Raw genomic sequence first — 17014 nt, 5'->3', positions numbered from 1 at the left:
TTGATCATTGAACATAAACAGAAGCTCATCCGAACCTGCTTGACGCGCGAGAACAAACCTCATTGGTTCTTGCTGAAGCTCAAACGTGCTGCGTATCACCAGAATAAATAGCACGTCGAAGTGAACCCGATCCAATAAAAACTTTTATGTAGGAGCTATTTCAATTTCAAGCTAGCTACAATTTATGGACTTTTTAATTGCATGTATGCATTCATGCATGACAATTTTTAACGTACAATCACTAAATATGTCACTTTCACCAAGCCATTTAGAAAAATCAAACAGATAGTAAAATTTTACGGATTACTTTTCAGATGACACAATCCTTAATCCAGTGGTTCCCAAATTTGTGAAAGGACTGCCAGCGCCAGGTAAAAATAAAGCAGACAATGAATCGATTTTAAATGCACAACTACCAAAACAATGTGTCTATACCAGACGCGAGCAGTGCAACGCGACAAAACCAGATAGAACCCATTATAATCAGTGAAGCTGTCTACACTGGATGTGGAGCGGCAATACGCAACATGACAAATTTCCGACAGTAAACCGATGCCCCGTTCAATTTCTGACGTGCTCCAAGCGCTCACACAACTTCTGACACAAGGGAGAAATGGATTTGCGACGTTCATTTTGTCGCGCCCAGTTTAGACACCCTCGAGACAAGAAAATATAATGAGGCATATCTTGCCCTCGGAATCACTAGTACAACTGTGGTAATGAAGAGAGACCACACAGTGTGTTGTGTGCTTCAAAATATTCTGATAGTATGAAGCTGAACAAGTTTAGATGCCATTTAAAGACTTTCACATCACAAACACAAAGAGAAGCCTGTTGAAGTTGAGAAGTTGCAGTACTGTATTAATATATTATTTTTCTCTACAAAAGGGGGAGAAAAAGTTTGGGAACCACTGCCTTAAAGGGTTAGTTCACCCAAAAATGAAAATTCTGTCATTAATTACTCACCCTCATGTTGTTCCAACCCCGTAAGACTTTCGTTTATCTTCGGACCACTATTTAAGATATTTTTGATGAAATCTGAGAGCTGGATCACTCCTCCATAGGCTTCTATGTTATTGAAACTTACCGGCCCAGAAAAGTTAGTAAAAACATTGTTAAAATAGGCTCAACCATAAGTTTATCAAGTGACGAGAATACTTTTTGTGCGCAAAAAACAAACAAAAATAACGCCTTTATTCAACTCTTCATTTTCTTCTCTGTGGGCCTTTGAGAGAGGTCACGTAGTGTAACAGTGCAGCGCTTCTGTGTTAGATCATTCAAGGGATAGTTCATCCAAAAATGAAAATGTCATAATTTACTCGCCCTCAAGTTGTTCCAAACCTGTATGAATTTCTTTCTTCTGCTGAACACTAAAGAAGATATTTTGAAGAATGGAAGAAACCAAATAGTTGATAGGCTCTATTGACTTCCATAGTATTTTTTTTTTTCATACAATGGAAGTCAATGGGGTCCATCAAATGTTTGGTTACCCATATTCTACTAAATATCTTATTGTGTGTTCAGCAGAAAAGAGAAATTCATACAGGTTTGGAACAACTTGATGGAGAGTAAATGATGACAAAATGTTTTTTTTTTTTGGATATCACTATCCCTTTAATGAAACTAAACTTTAGCTCAAACCTCAAACTTGTAGTCCTAGAAAAGAGTGGATGAATTGTTACTCAACATCAGCCAAGCAACACTTTCAGCAAAGCATTATCAGGTGAATCAAAAAGCAAAGCACTCTCATATGGTGGTTAAACAAATGCTAGAGAAGTAGGGCTCCTTTATAAAACAAATGTAGGTTACACTGACTTTTTCAGTCTATAGCAAGGGAAAGTGAACAGTAAACACATTATGCTGATAGAAGTTGTTAAAACAGCAACTCGCAATAATGGGTTTTGCGTAATTATCTTAATGCAGCTGAGAACAAAGCGAAGTGGAATAAATTAACCCCTGCTGTGCCTCTGAAAGTACACAAAAAATAAATAAAAAGTCAACTGAACTAACAGTAGTATTTCCACTGAATCATGAGAAATGCATCTGAGCCAAAAGCCTGCAATGAGTAAATAATGAAAGAACAATCTCTTTTTAAGCAATCGGGAAAGAGTTAGAGTTCAAAGTAAACACACTTGCAGAAGTATTTGCAAGTAAATTGGAATGTCGCAGTTGGTATTCAAAGAAACACAAAACCGTCAGTTAGGAGGACAATAAAATATGAAGGCATGGGGTCAGATTGTGGAGATCACTATACACCTTCACAGAGAGTATTTATGACATGTTTTTGTGCATTACGTCTTCCCTTCCACAGAACTCACTCAACTTGCCAGTTCAACAGGACCTGTTGGAATTCCACAATGCCTTGACATAAATAAAGCAGTTCTCATTCATTCCCACCGCAGTGTAATCCCTGCCACAGACACACGTGATTTCGATTTAATCTAGTTTTATCCAACTAAAACCTGCCAAACGGTTTCAGCATCAACAGCCAGGCAGATCCATCCTGAAATGACCCCTCGGGAAGGATTCTGTGGACACTCCCCATTACAGGAAGAGGAAAATGAATGCGAAATGTTGCCAAAAATCCAATTCAAATACTTCATCATTAACATTCAATGTGATATCAAATAAAAGAGGAGGGCCAACCCACCTGTACGGTACATGGTAAAAGGGGTGAGCGGGATGAGGTTGGTATTGGTTGGAAAATCCTGACTGGCTCCACATGTTTAATCCAAACAGCTCCAAGTGCAAAACTTCCAAACGAATGACTGGATGACTGACACTTACAGAAAGCCCAGTTCTGTTGCTTTCAGTTTAATAGCAAAGTAAATGCAGGCTTCATGAAGGAGAGGAAAACAACGTAAGAAATGGGAAGAATCAGTCCGGGTAAAAGGAAAGAGTCCCGAGAAGAGCCTCAATGCAATAGTTCCAGAATCTAAATCTCATCCATTTCTCAGGAGTGAGCAGCAGAGAGGTTTCAGCTCCGTGGACGTCAAAACACGGAATAGGTAAAACCGACACATTTGGCCGTTGAAGCAGGCAAAGGCGTAAGCATCGTGGTTTTGCTGTCAGTGTGGAGTCTCCTATCTCCGACGCTCCTGTTTCCTCACCAGCCACACACACACACACACACACACACACACACACCAGTCTTCTGCTCTGACGTACCTCTGCACTCACTCACGGGGAGGGGGGAAAGAGGAAGGGAGGGGTGAAAAGAGCGAACCTACTCTTTTTGAATCTCTGCCTGTCTCTGTCACAGGATGTGCAGTGTTGTTGGAGGAAGAGATAGACTGAGCACAGGATGGGAAATATATATCAATGAAAGAGAGAGAGAATGATCTGGGAATTTAATTGATCAATGAATAAATAAACAATACAGGTGCTCTCGAGCTCCGCTCGGAGAAAAGAAAAGTCACTGGCTGGGTCCGAAACTGAAAATTGCTTCCACACAGAACGTGTTTTTGCATTCCACCAAGCTGGTTTTTCTTTATTTTCTTTAATGTAAACATGCATCGTAATTTTTAATCAAAATGTCAAAACTCGAAACAGACATATGCAGGACATTCATTATGTCCTGGACTCCATTCAATAAAAACCGATGGATAGAGTCAAATCCCACCCTACGCCTTTTTCAATAATCCATTTACTTGATATAGCTACGTCACAATACATGAAAAAGATCTGTTACCTTGTTAAATCGAGACTGAAACGGTTTAAATATAGAACAAGAAAAGCATAAACTAAAGTGAATAAAGTGGCATTGTAATCTCAGTTTTAATCTTCATGAGCCTCATGCTGGCAGCAGAAAGCGATCTCATTTAGGCCTTCACTGGGGTTGAATGTGAATTTAAGTGAATTACTTGAAAGCTAAAACTGGCTCCACAAAGCAGAGATTAAAATAAGAGTACATATTTCATAGTCTGTCTCCTCCCAGATGGGATTTGTTTTTAGTTAGTGTCAGCACAAAGAAGCATTAAAATAACTCATTTTCCCACATATTCATTCCTGCTTCGTCTACTTTCAAGTTGTCTTAAAGTCGGCATGAAATGAAAATGTGTGGTAAATGCAAGTTACAGAATGATTAATCCTTGTATGTTTATTTAAAAAAAATATTTAATCAAAATATTCACAGTGATTCTTCTGGTGAATGTGACAGATTTCTCTGGACTCCATTTAGTCCACTTAAGAGAATTATGGATATTATGAGAAGGAGCACATAGTCGTGACATTCTTCAAAAAGAAATTAAATTCAATGGGTGATCGGGGTAAATGATGGCAGAATTTTTATTTTAAAGCTGCATGAAACGGAAGTTGCCATAGTCTTTTCTTCCCTATTGTGATGTATATTCGAGTGAAACGGCTTCTCGGACAATAAAAAAAATGTAGGGCGGGACTTGATTTTGTCCATGAGGAATTGATTGGATGGTTGTGGTGTGCTATTGGTGGATGTCATGTGAGTGAAAGGTTGTCCCGCCCTCACGCCAGTAAACTTGATCAGAGAAGAGATGTCACTGCAAAAGCGAGGGGAATTTATTTTGATCAAAGATTACAGGGTCAAATTTATCAAAAAAAAAACAAAAAAACTCATAAAATCATATTGCCAAAAACAATGTACATTTTTATGGTGACTAAGGTAACCCTGTATGCATAGGTGATCCTTGCAAAATCAATAGTAGAAATAAATCAGAGATCAACAGATGTGTATTTGAAATATCCTTCTTTTAAAGAGGACAGATCACCCTCTTCTCTATATGTGCAATTACATGGAAACCCTCCTTGGGGCATTGAAGGGTTGTCAGTGCTTTATTTAAATCAGTGAGTAAGAGTTAGAGTAATGAGCTGAGCTGCATTAAATAAGCCACAGAGGTTAAGCTGGCTAGCCAGTGACTGGCACAATTACGTGTCCTCCATCACTACTCACTAACCACATGAGCAACTACCTCACGATTACACATTGTAATACATGCAATGCATTTGATTCCATATATCACGATGCAACATCATATCCTAATTTGAATCTGCACCAAACACACCACTGTCACGGATTTTCCCTGAAGCTGTGCCCATGTTCATCACAGATGTGTGCGGTCATAAGATTTTTGAATGTGTGGTCTGGTCAATGTTATCAGCTAAAAGGGAAGTGTGTGATTAGTGACGTACACACAGCTTATCGGCAGCACACAGCAGTCTGAAGAACATACAGTCATCAAAGTCAAGAGGACATCTTCCCTGATGTGTGAGGATTTGCCCTATAAATCTTACCACCAGCCTCTTTCTCTGTGTGTCAACACCGAAACCCAAGCTCGCTGAGTTATGACCTTCTGTGGACTATTCTGGTACACTGAACGAGTTCAGACTTGCACGACATTATTAAAAGCAAAGTAATGTGCCCCGATAATTCACAACAAATATCCTAATTTAAGATACTTACATAGAAATCACTGCAATATTTGTGTTTCAAGACATTTGAGATTTAACCGTTAAAAAAACGAATAAACCCAATACCACAGGAAGCTGCAAACACACTACCCTTTAAAAGATTATGGCTGATACCATTTTTTAAAATGTATTTTAAAGACGTCTCTTATGCTCAATGTGAGATATTACTAACATTTTAAATAACAGTTTTCAAATATTTTTAACTTTATTCCATTGATGCAAAAATTAATTTTCAGCATCATTAGTCTCCAGCCTTCAGTGTCACATGATCCTTTGGAAATCATTCAGATATCCTGATTTGCTGCTCAAGAAACATTTATCAATGTTGAAAACAGTTCTGCTTCTTAATATTTTTGTGGAAACTATGACACATTTTTTCAGTTTTCTTTGATGAATAGAAAGTTCAAACGAACAGCATTTATTTGAAATAGTCATAGACATCAACATTGCTACAAAAAATGTACTTTTGATTAATTAAATGGGTCATTGCTGAATAAAAGTATTAATTTATTTTAAAAAATAATCTTACTGACGACCCCAAACTGTCAATAGTATAGTAGCATTCACTATACGCAAAATCAACACAGCAACTAAACATCTATAGTTTAGTCAAAAAAGTATACGGTGTATCTTACTACTGCTGTCTCAAGAGCATCTATGAACCAGATATTTTATTCCAGATCTCAGCAGACTCATAGACCTTACTATTTTTACACATCGTACTACAAGATAGCCTGCAGGGCTTAACCACACTATTACACAAACAGTAATGCTCACAAACTGTGCAAGACAGAGAAATATTAGACAGCAATATATCAATAGAAATTTAAAATCTGCTTACAACGGCGATGAAATGTGATTAAATCAAATGGGCCTTGACAACTGTCTTAAAACAAGTAACAGATATTGATTTTCAGCTTCATAATCAATGACTGAATTATGACTAAGTTTAATCTCCAAATGTAAATCTGCTTTAATACAATTCTTTAAATAATATCATGAGACAGAGCAAGACTGTTTCAGAATAAAATAAAAGGTAAATATTTGGTAGGTTACCCCTCATGATGTTCATGTTTTACCCAGTATGATGCTGTGATGCATGTGACAGAACGACCCAACACTAACTTGTTGGAATTCATATTTTCTTCAGTGAATTCAGAATCCAATATCAGTCAATGTGAGTGTGTGTGTGCAACGGAGTCAAGGCTTTTCATGGGCCATGAACCAGTCAATCAGCATCTTTCATTAAAACTCTATTAACATCCATTACCTCCTTAACAAACAGTCACTGACCTAGTTAATAAAAAACATGGCATTTCAGTGTAATGGAGGGTCCAGTCAAAACACCAAAGGTTCAATTTTAAACTACATATGGATGCCCTAAATCAAAGTTTTCACAGAACCGACAAATCTTCATTTCACAGGCTTTGGGCTTCACTGAAAAGCTAAAATTGGAATAATCTCTCACTGTGAAAGGTGTCTGTGGGGAAGATTTCTTTCGGTGGGTGATGTAAACAGGCCACATTTCTTCAGGTCACACTTTGGGAAGAAAACACCAGGCATCTGATTCCAACTGAATCCAGATCAAATAGGCATACGCACTTTGGGATGTAAATTGTACTGTACAAATAAAAGACAGCATGTCTATCATTTTGAATTGGTCATATCATGGTAATTGATAATAGCAATAACTCTTTAATTTGCCTTTACATAGTTTAAATGTTTTCAAAGTGCTTTGTCAATGGTGGAAACGGCTAAAAATCCATATAGCAATCATGCACTTTACAACAGGGGTGTCCAAACACGGTCCTGGATCGCAAGACTTGCCTCAACACACATGCCTGGAAGTTTCTAGTATCCCATGTAAGACCTTGATTAGCTGGATCAGGTGTGTTTAATTGGGGTTTAACTGGCCCTTCAGGAGCAGGATTGGACACCACTGCTTTACAACATCTCTTACAACTCATTTGCCTCGTTTCCACCAAAAAAGAACTGGTTCGGAACTGGTGCTGGTTCAAAGTTGGTTCAACTTGTGAACCTTCTCAGAACCTGTTTGTTTTTCCACTGACTAGAGAGCCTAGCGAACGACGTCGTTACGTCACTGTGTACGTCACCATACGTCTTAGCCCGACGTAAGCATGACGTGGTAAAAGATCGGTTCGAGTCCATCAAAGAGTTGGTGCCACTTTGGAACCAATTTTCCTGGCCGAGAACCGGTTCTTTGGCTGTCGAAACACAAAGAACTGGTTTGTGAGTAGGCACCGGCTCCGAACCGACTCTCAAAATGCTTTGGTGGAAAAGGGGTTTTTGAGGACCTTGAGGTACATAAATAGAGTCTACAAATATGTAGCATCAATATTTATCAGACTGACCTGAATGTTACTTTTGAAGGAAACTAATTCGCTTGTCAAGTGACCCTGTTTTTGTCATTGCAACTAATAGAAAATGTAACACATAAATAAAAAAAATATGAATACCTAAAACCTCTGTCACCACCTGCTTTTTTCTGATAACGTGAGGTTTTAAATCCAGTATTTAGCAGTAGTTTTAATACTTTGCCCTGATATATTAATCAGTACAACAGTGATACCCACTAAGGCAGGATTTAATGATTCACAAACAATGAAACAGCCTGGTGCTATCAAAGAGACTTCAAACAGCAATAATTATGAATAATTCAAGACGCAGAAAGAACGGAGATTATTTTAGGTCGGATATTCTTCCAATAGTTTGGTCTTTAAAACCTCCCTATGCACCGATGACACATCCCACGACAATATTAATGTGCAGTGTTTCTTTGCTTTGCACAGCCCTGCTTTATCAAAGAAAATGTGAAGAAAATGACCTAAACATGACGACAACTCGCTGGAATCATGTGAGGCGTCACATCACTGCAAACATCAAGCACCAGCCGGTCTCTTTCTGTCCTCATTAAAGACTTAAAGAAGTATCTCGGATGAAAACGAGGGCTTGAAGATGATCAGTAAACAAGAAGGGCAGAATTTTTACAGCATAGCGTTTTCATCTAATAAAAAAAAAGTTGGATAAGGCTCTAGATTTGCAAACAGGATATCCAATTACCAAGATGGTTATGAAGGATGAATTGCAACTAATTATCAAGGACAATTAGCAAATTCATTTGTTTGCATTCCTGCAACTGTTGCAGTTTCATTTGACTGAAGCAGTTAATATAATGCATAAAGCTTAGAGAAAACCTCATTAGTACTAGATTGGGTTTTTTTTTTTAAGAAAAAGGTACTTCGCTACCAAGTTGATACCAAAATTAAACAGCTTGAGGCATTCTGATTGGCTGTCAATGCATTCATTATTAACTTATTATTCATCTGTGTTGTTATTGTTATAGCTATGATGTGGACTTCCCTATTCTCATATAATTAGAATGATTATTAAAACTTTAAAACATATTTTTAGTTATATAACATTTGTCATAGCTAACATCCCATTTAAAAATGGTATTTAGCTGTTATATCCAAACAAAACATTTATCAATATTCACTTATCTGTATGCACCTGTGGCCAGTCACCTATCTAGATACATTTATTGAATGGTGTCCAATCCTGTTTGCCTCTTTAAATAGTAACAGTAGACAGAATCAGCAGTTTGTAGTACAGCAAGTTCACTAGCACACTAGTAAACCCTCCAAGAACAGCGTTGGTTCATAACACTTTATGTGTTTGTGAATAAGATACTGATATACAGGGATGCCAAACTGCACCACATCCTCTAAACAGATCAGAACGGTGTCAGAGACATGTACCTGTCTATTGCGAAGATGACCCTGTCCGTCTCTGGCCATGCAACCTTGTGTCTGACCAGCACCGTCTCATGACCCGAGTCCCCTTCACGACCACAGCAGCTCCCCATTCCCGACCTCGTCTCTGTCCGTATATCTCCTGTCTCTGCCTGTCCAAGTCTGCCAGGGACGGACACACGATCTGATGCCGCACTAAGATGCCAATGCTAATGTTTGCAGTGAGGGCGCTAGGGGTTCAGGGAGCCAACGCCTCCGGTTTTCACAAAGCATGCCTTTAGCTAGCCTAATCTGCCTCTCAATTTCTCCTTTGTCCCGCCACCTCCAGCTAGTGTTCTGTCCTGCAGAACCCACGGAGTCAGAGCCACTGATATCCATCACAAGCAGACATGACAGAGAACACTGTTCCATAAGCATTCCCACAGTGAGACATCACAAACCATATCAAATAAGTGCTTAACAAGGGATATCAGGGCTCGACAATAAGGACTGCCCGATGGCCCTCAGAGAGCGCGCAAATACTGAAGTGAATTCACTTTCACATCTTCTTTTGCTTGAGCAGACACTAAATCACGTCAAAATGTCCGTATTGGCGAGTATCCTCGTAAACATAGTCTGTAATGTCTTAGGTAAATGTAAACAGTTGAGAAATAAAACGCATGTGTAACAGTATATTGGATCCGTGCAGCTCTTAAAGTGACAGCGGCCTAATAAACCTGCTGCCGTCTGTGTTTTTAATGTTAATCAAACAAGAGAAAGAACTCACTCACTGCTCTTGACTAAACAACTTTTGTAACTTTAATAAGGATTCATCTATATTTAGTTTATACAGAGAAGACTATATGCAGTGTTATTTTACATTCGATTATTTAATTTCTCTACCTGAAAACTACTGTTAGACATACCTGAAAGCACCGTTTATTTTATTTTTATGTTTGTTCTATTGTATTTATTTGTGCTATTGCTCGTAATTTGATTATTTGTTCTTATTTTATTACTGACAGTGTACTTGTCTTTACAAACATTTTCAATTTATTTTAATTAAGCTAGTAGGTTTTGGTGTCATAACCTTATTTATTAAGGTTATGGGTCAAAAACAACGAAAACAATAACTAGGCCTATTTTATTTATTTATTTGTGGTGGCGCCAGTGAAAATTTTGGCAGGGCAAGTAAAAAAAAAATCCTTCAGGTTGAGCCCTGGATATGCTCTGACCTTGAAAAGAAATACTCTATCAAGAGAATATTTTGTATTTTTTATTGTTGCTTGTAATTAATATTACTTAATTTCAATTTTTTTTTATTTACTGTATGTCATAATGTACTGCCAAAAGAGAGCATTTGAGGGTTTTCAATTCAGAAATCACCTCCGGTGGTCTGTAAGATATAGATTCAGGTAAAAGAGTGCAGATCTTCTGGAGAAGGTGACCTGATAGCTACAGGTGGAGTGTCCTCTACCAGCATCAGATATGGGACAAGGATAAGATGGGGGAAAAATCTTCTAATCAGACCCTCTCTTTCTCCCTGTAGGTCATTTTAATTGACTTGTCTTGCACAGCTGTGATAGCAGCAAAAAATGACAATGCAATCAGAGAGTCTGTGGGCAATTCTGACAGTATCTTCAATCACAAACAAGCTGTGATGATAGATATTTAGCTCAGAGCTCTTTCTCTGCCTGAGAAGAAAGCTTCCTCTGCAATTATGAGTCATCAACTTTTTGTGGTGTGATTGTTTGGATGTCCAGCATTTTTATCTGCGGTTTAAAGTTTGTACGCCTAATGAATTTAAACTAGTATCTCCTTTTAAAAAATGTAATGAACATTCATGTATGCATGAACTGCTGTCTAAAGTTTTAATGCCGAATTAATTTAATATTTGTGACCCTGGATCACAAAACCAGTCACATGTCGCACGGGTATATTTGTGGCAATAGCCAACAATACATTGTATGGGTCAAAATTATAGACTTTTTTTAATGCCAAAAATGATTAGAATATTAGGTAAAGATCATGATCCATGAAGATATTTAGTAAATTTCCTACCGTATGTATATTAATCAATTATTTTTGTGAGTGAATGCAGCACAATTGCGAACATAAATGTAGAACTTTAAAGGCGATTTTCTCAATGTTTCATTTTTTTTTTTTGCACCCTCAGATTCCAGATGTTCAAATAGTTGTATCTCGGCCAAAATATTGTCCTATCCTAACAAACCATACATCAATGGAGAGTTTATTTATTCGGCTTTCAGATTATGCATAAATCTTAATTTAAAGAAATTGACTCTTGTGACTGGTTTTGTGGTCCAGGGTCACATTTGTAAGACTGGGAAACTGGTTGAAGCTGGAAATGAACATTTGGCCTTGTAAGAACTGGTTGGAGACACTGTCTTGACCACATGGTCTATTGAAACAAAGGAACTTGCTGAAATAGCATTCGACCTCCCCCTCACGCAGTCTCACCTGATTTACATTTCACCCAGTAACAGCTAAAACTCACATAAGAATATATATATATATGGTTTAATGTGAATGATTATCATTAAGGATTGTGTTTAGTATCATTTTAAAGGTCTCAGGGTGGCTGGTACGAGTGTCTCATTCCAAAAGAAGTAAAACAAAAGGTAATAAGGTTATTAAGAATATAGAAATATCCTTCACACAGAAGGGTTTGTCTCGGAGTTAACACCTTCTGGCCTTTTGTTTGAATGCAAATTACAACTAAGCAAATGGTTACCTACCAGTACATTTCCACTGTGAATACAGGTTTACATATGAAATGAGGTCTGGCTATTTAATGGAAGGCAGCAAGGGATCGTGGCTTTTTCTGTATTTCAGATCAGCCCGTGAGGTTTAGCTCATGTAGTTCATGTTGGGTTCGCATCTATTTCTCTAATCCTAAAACATTTGATGATTTGCATTGATTATCTTTCAATTGATTATGGAATTGTTAAAATACATTTACCTGACATAATAAATTGTTATATTTGATTATTCTAACAGACTTTGACTTTATTTTCATTGGAGTTAAAACGAATAGTCAAACATTAACGTATACTTAATGATGCACAGATATCATTAAAACACTTTCATTCTATGGAGTCAGATGAAACGAGTTAATACATTAGATAAAAAGTATTGCATTTAATTATAAATCCCTTTGCCATTGGAAGAGACGGAACGCGCGTTGAGACCTTCACCGCTAATTTGAATGCCGCCCTTGGATCGAATTAGCAGGCCTTACACATTTATTCTTAAAATATCCTCCTGGGACCCAAGAATAGACTTTTGTCCACTGTAGTGGACATTATATTTTAGTGAATTTCTCTGACATCATACATGTCACATGACACAACCTGGGTGTCCTGTAAAGAGCACATTCAGGACTTTTCAGAGATACCAAATGTTTGGAGGTTTCACCATGAAAACAACTTCTCCTTGGTCTTTAAAAATGTTGGACATTAATTTAGTGATCAAATGTAGCATTCTTATGGAAATATGATAATATATTGTAATTATATTTAAATTGGACTACTTTTTCAAATTGTATTTCATAAAACAACATCTCAGGAAAATGTTAAGGGGTTTCAAATAAAAAAAATACTTTCTGTTACAGAACAGGGCATTGATTTCAAACGTGTCCACTGTAGAGGACATCAGGACTAAAACCATGTTTATCAGGCATTCTGGGAGACACAACAAGTGAATATGGAGATAAATTATACATCAATATTCCTATGAAATATTAGATGATATTATTAAAATGTTGCCAATAATTACTCCAATTGTTACACTTCTTTTTTCATTAAATGTTGCTCCAAGAACACATTAATGTGCAAATTAGATACAGTGTATAGATACATTGCATTGAATGGGAATATTAATTTATGGCCATTTTACCCACATATTGCAAAAAGTAAAATGGTGTATCAATTCATTCCATTATTTCTTTCATAACATAGTTGAGAATAATCTTTATACAAATTTTGGTTGAAAAAATCCTGAAACCCCAAAATTTATTGGTGATTGAAAAAAAATCCCATTGTTTTTGCCTATACATATAATTTCATGTCATTTTATTTTTTAAACAACTTAGTCCTGGCGTCCACTACAGAGGACATAGCATAATGTATGAATAAAATATTATTTTATATATGTGTTTTTTTACCATTTGTTTATTGTGCTCTAAACAGTGTGATGACATGGAAAAAAACTAAATTCAAAAAACTTTTTTTTTCTGGGTCTCAGGAGGATATCAGATCTTACCAGATATAATGACCTTATATCAAACGATGGTAAACAGCAGGCAGACTTTAGCTAGTTTGCGAGTTGAAAGAAAAAGTACAAAATGTTTTTTAAAAGAAATCTCTTCTGCTCACCTAGGCTGCATTAATTTGATCAAAATACAGTAGAAACAGTAATTCCTTTGATGGCAAACCAGAATTACTCCAGTCTTCAGTGTCACATGATCCTTCAGAAATCATTCTAATATGCTGATTTGCTGCTCAAAAAACATTTCTAATTATTATCAATGTTGAAAACAGTTGTGCTGCTTCATATTTTTGCGAAAACTGTGATACATTTTTATTAGGATTATTAGGAAAGAACAGTAATATTTGAAATAGAAATGGTTTGTAACATTATATTCTAAATGTCTTTACTGTCACTTTTGATCAATAATGCATCAGTGCTGAATAAAAGTATTAATTTCTTTAGATAGCCTGATAATCAGAAAAGCCTATTCTGTGTTTGCACACTGAGAAAAGCATTTATTGTATTCATCTTCAGTATTGTTGTTATAGCTCTAAGTAAACCACAAGTTGTCATAGTAATAGAACTAAAGCTACAATTTGGTTTCTGAAAGACTTTTTAGAAATAAATAAACAGCAACTGAATTGCCTATTTTCTACAAAACCACTGAATACTCATTGTCTCCCAGTATCCACATTTCAGTGCTTGCAGTCTCAAAATTTTCTTCATGAGGGTCACATGTCAAACAAGTGATAAAAAACACTAAGTTCACATGGACATCAACTCAAACGATGTAAGAATATTAATAAAACAAAAGAAGTAACTCTCACACTCCCTAGGTGACGGCGATGTAAGTCAAGTGTAACAGTAAAGACAGGATCTGAGAATCAAGTTACAAAGACAATGTGCTCAGTGGATTTCTCCCACTCTCACAGCCTGGAGGGCACATTAATATGTAATAGCTCAGGAAAGCTCACTCATTTTTATCATATAGAGATTCATTAATATTCATTAAAACTGAGCTGCTTGGCTCACACCGCCCTTAATGCCGAAAAAAACATCCTAGCTTCATATCCTAAGGGTCTGAGCTGTGCATGATTAATCATTTAGTTGCCATGGAACTTGAAATCAACCACAAAAACAGTTCATAAAAAATTGATAAGATAAACCAAGTGTTTGTGATAAGCATGTTCTACATTCATTGGATATGCTTCTGCATTTGAGCCGTGATATCATAACCTTATCATTATCAAGAAGACCTGTTGAAAACCAAAAATGTGACTCGCCGTTTGTTGTATTCTTTTGGAGTCATAAAGCAGGATTCTCATATCCACCCCCTGCTGACTGTTAGCATAACTACAGTCTGGCTATCATCCTCAGACCGTTCACACACACGTGTTTATTAGTCTGGCAGAATATCATCGAAGATATGTACGGGTTTGGAGCGACATGAGAGTGAGAAATTAATGACAGAATTTTCATTTTTGGGTGAACTAACCCTTAAACCTAGAAGCAAATAGTTCCTTTAGTAAAACAGCACATTGCTTTTAACCAACCCCTAAAATAATTCAAAAAGTGAATTGTAACAGAACACTTTCTGTCTAAATTGGTAGTTTTTGGACAAAATCAGAGCGCTATCTACAAGCGAAGATTGTAAATTAGCTTTAATCACTTTTTGTTTTATTGCATCTCGCCTGATGGGGAAATAATAAGGCCCATTCCTAATCATTTTTGCATGGAGAGAAGAAAAGAGTGCAGATAATGATCATCGGAGAAAGCAGGCCATGTTGTTTTACATAACATTAGCTAGCTGATATGATGGATCAGCATAAACCAACACCAAGTGGGCCAAAAAAATGTCTTTAATGCAAAGTAAACAGCTTTACAGCAAAGGTTCATGTAGCAGCAATAAGGTATTTTAAGTGGATTTCAATGAATACAGTTCAATACTGGCAGATGAAGGGAGAGAAAGTATAATACAACCATTCAAAAGTTTGGTTTTTGGAATTTGTACTTTTATTCAGGACGAATGCAATAAAATGATCAAAAGTGACAGTAAAGACATTCATAAAGTTAGAAAGAAAAAAGCTGTTCTTTTCAACTTTCTATTCATCAATGAATCCAAACTTTATTTTTACCCCACACTTTATATGTGTTTCCCATACATTGATTTATCTGTGGCGGCCAGTCGCAATATCAACGTCGATATATTTAGAGCTTCCCATTCATTACGGTAACTACTGTGGCGACTAGGCTTGGGCGGTATCCAAATTTTGATACCGTCAAACCTCCTCCCTATTTTACCGCGGTATACGGTATTACCGCGTGACTAATTAAAAATTATGACATAAGGCTCAGACGGCATCACCAAACTGTTGGTTTGTGCAGGGATGAGTCACAATTTTCGAATATTCAATTATTTGATTTTATTATAGAATATGGAATAGGTTGTGGGATTATTGTCTAAAAAAAATCCCCATGTTTTCTGGTGACACGTTCAACCAGAGGGTGGCGATGCCAATAATGCATCTAAAAGCTGTCAATCAACTCTCAGACAACAGGAGAAGATGCACATTGTGAGCGGAGCATGTGAGCGGAGTGGTAATATTTCCTCCAGAGCAGAGAGCGCATTTCTGAAGATCACGCGCCGCGTGCTCAGTCCACTCAGCGTCGCGCGCTCAGAATGCCCGCAGTGACATGCTGGTTAGAAAACATGTGAAGTAGGGCTGCCCGTGCACGACTAAAGTTTTTTTTTTTTCTAGTTGACTAGTAGTAGTTGATTTAAGCCATTAGTCTAATCACATATTTATATTGATTAAATTACTTAAATATATATAGGAGAGAATGCTAAACCATAATGAGCGTTTTCATAATATATTGCCTATTCTGCATCTCAAAGCACGCATAAAGCTTGCCACAAAGAACCGGCAAAAGTAATTATTATGCATGAAACATTTGAATTGTTTATTAATGAAAAACTTTCTATGTCAGTGGCTGCACAGATAAAGTTTACGATGCAGACTCGCCTCTTCGCAGTAGTGAACGCGCATAGAGAGAAATGCACACTTCATATGAATTAGCCTACAGAGAGACGGGTACGCGCTCCAGTTCACGCGCTGGTGCCTCCGTGTCCAGCTTATATTGTCTAATATATATGCTTCTTATTTATTAATCCAGGCAATTCGTTGATGAAACATTGATTAAAATGAAGATACAATTTATACAAAACGAAATTCACTTTAAAGAAAGGCTTTCTACAAAACAAAACGTAATAAGTGGTCAAAAATCATGTCTGACCCATTCCAAATGTTTTCAGATATTGGGCATCTTATGATCCTATCTTATTCATCTCATGCAGTTTCCTTTTCATATAATCAACATAGATGAAATAAAAAAATAACAACATTATATTATTAAACATAAATAAGTTTTTTTTTTACTTATAGCCTATTTAAGCGTCACACCGCTCCGCTGTACATGCATGTGTGCGTGCATATGGTGGAGGGGTGCGATTTTCAAATAATAATCAAATAATACCAGGCGATCTTCAA

General features: G+C 36.9%; 1 protein-coding gene across 7 annotated transcripts in view; it reads right to left on the bottom strand.

Annotated features, from left to right (window-relative positions):
* plekha7a (pleckstrin homology domain containing, family A member 7a) overlaps positions 1 to 17014 on the bottom strand; it is a 102030-nt gene that overhangs the window by 78816 nt on the left and 6200 nt on the right. Inside the window, exon 1 of one of the 7 annotated variants that reach the window (XM_056256011.1) lies at positions 9222 to 9343. The exons of the other annotated variants lie outside the window; for them this stretch is intronic. Coding sequence (XP_056111986.1) covers positions 9222 to 9328 — 107 coding nt within the window. The 5' untranslated portion in view covers positions 9329 to 9343. Of the gene's footprint in view, positions 1 to 9221; positions 9344 to 17014 lie in introns of those variants that run through there. 7 annotated transcript variants of the gene reach the window in all.

The sequence above is a fragment of the Rhinichthys klamathensis genome, unplaced genomic scaffold, assembly GCF_029890125.1.
Source record: "Rhinichthys klamathensis goyatoka isolate OS25496 unplaced genomic scaffold, OSU_Roscu_1.1 h1tg000005l_1, whole genome shotgun sequence".
Lineage (NCBI taxonomy): Eukaryota > Metazoa > Chordata > Actinopteri > Cypriniformes > Leuciscidae > Rhinichthys > Rhinichthys klamathensis.
The sequence above is the reverse complement of the archived record's forward strand: the minus strand, read 5'-3'. Positions and strand labels throughout refer to the sequence as shown.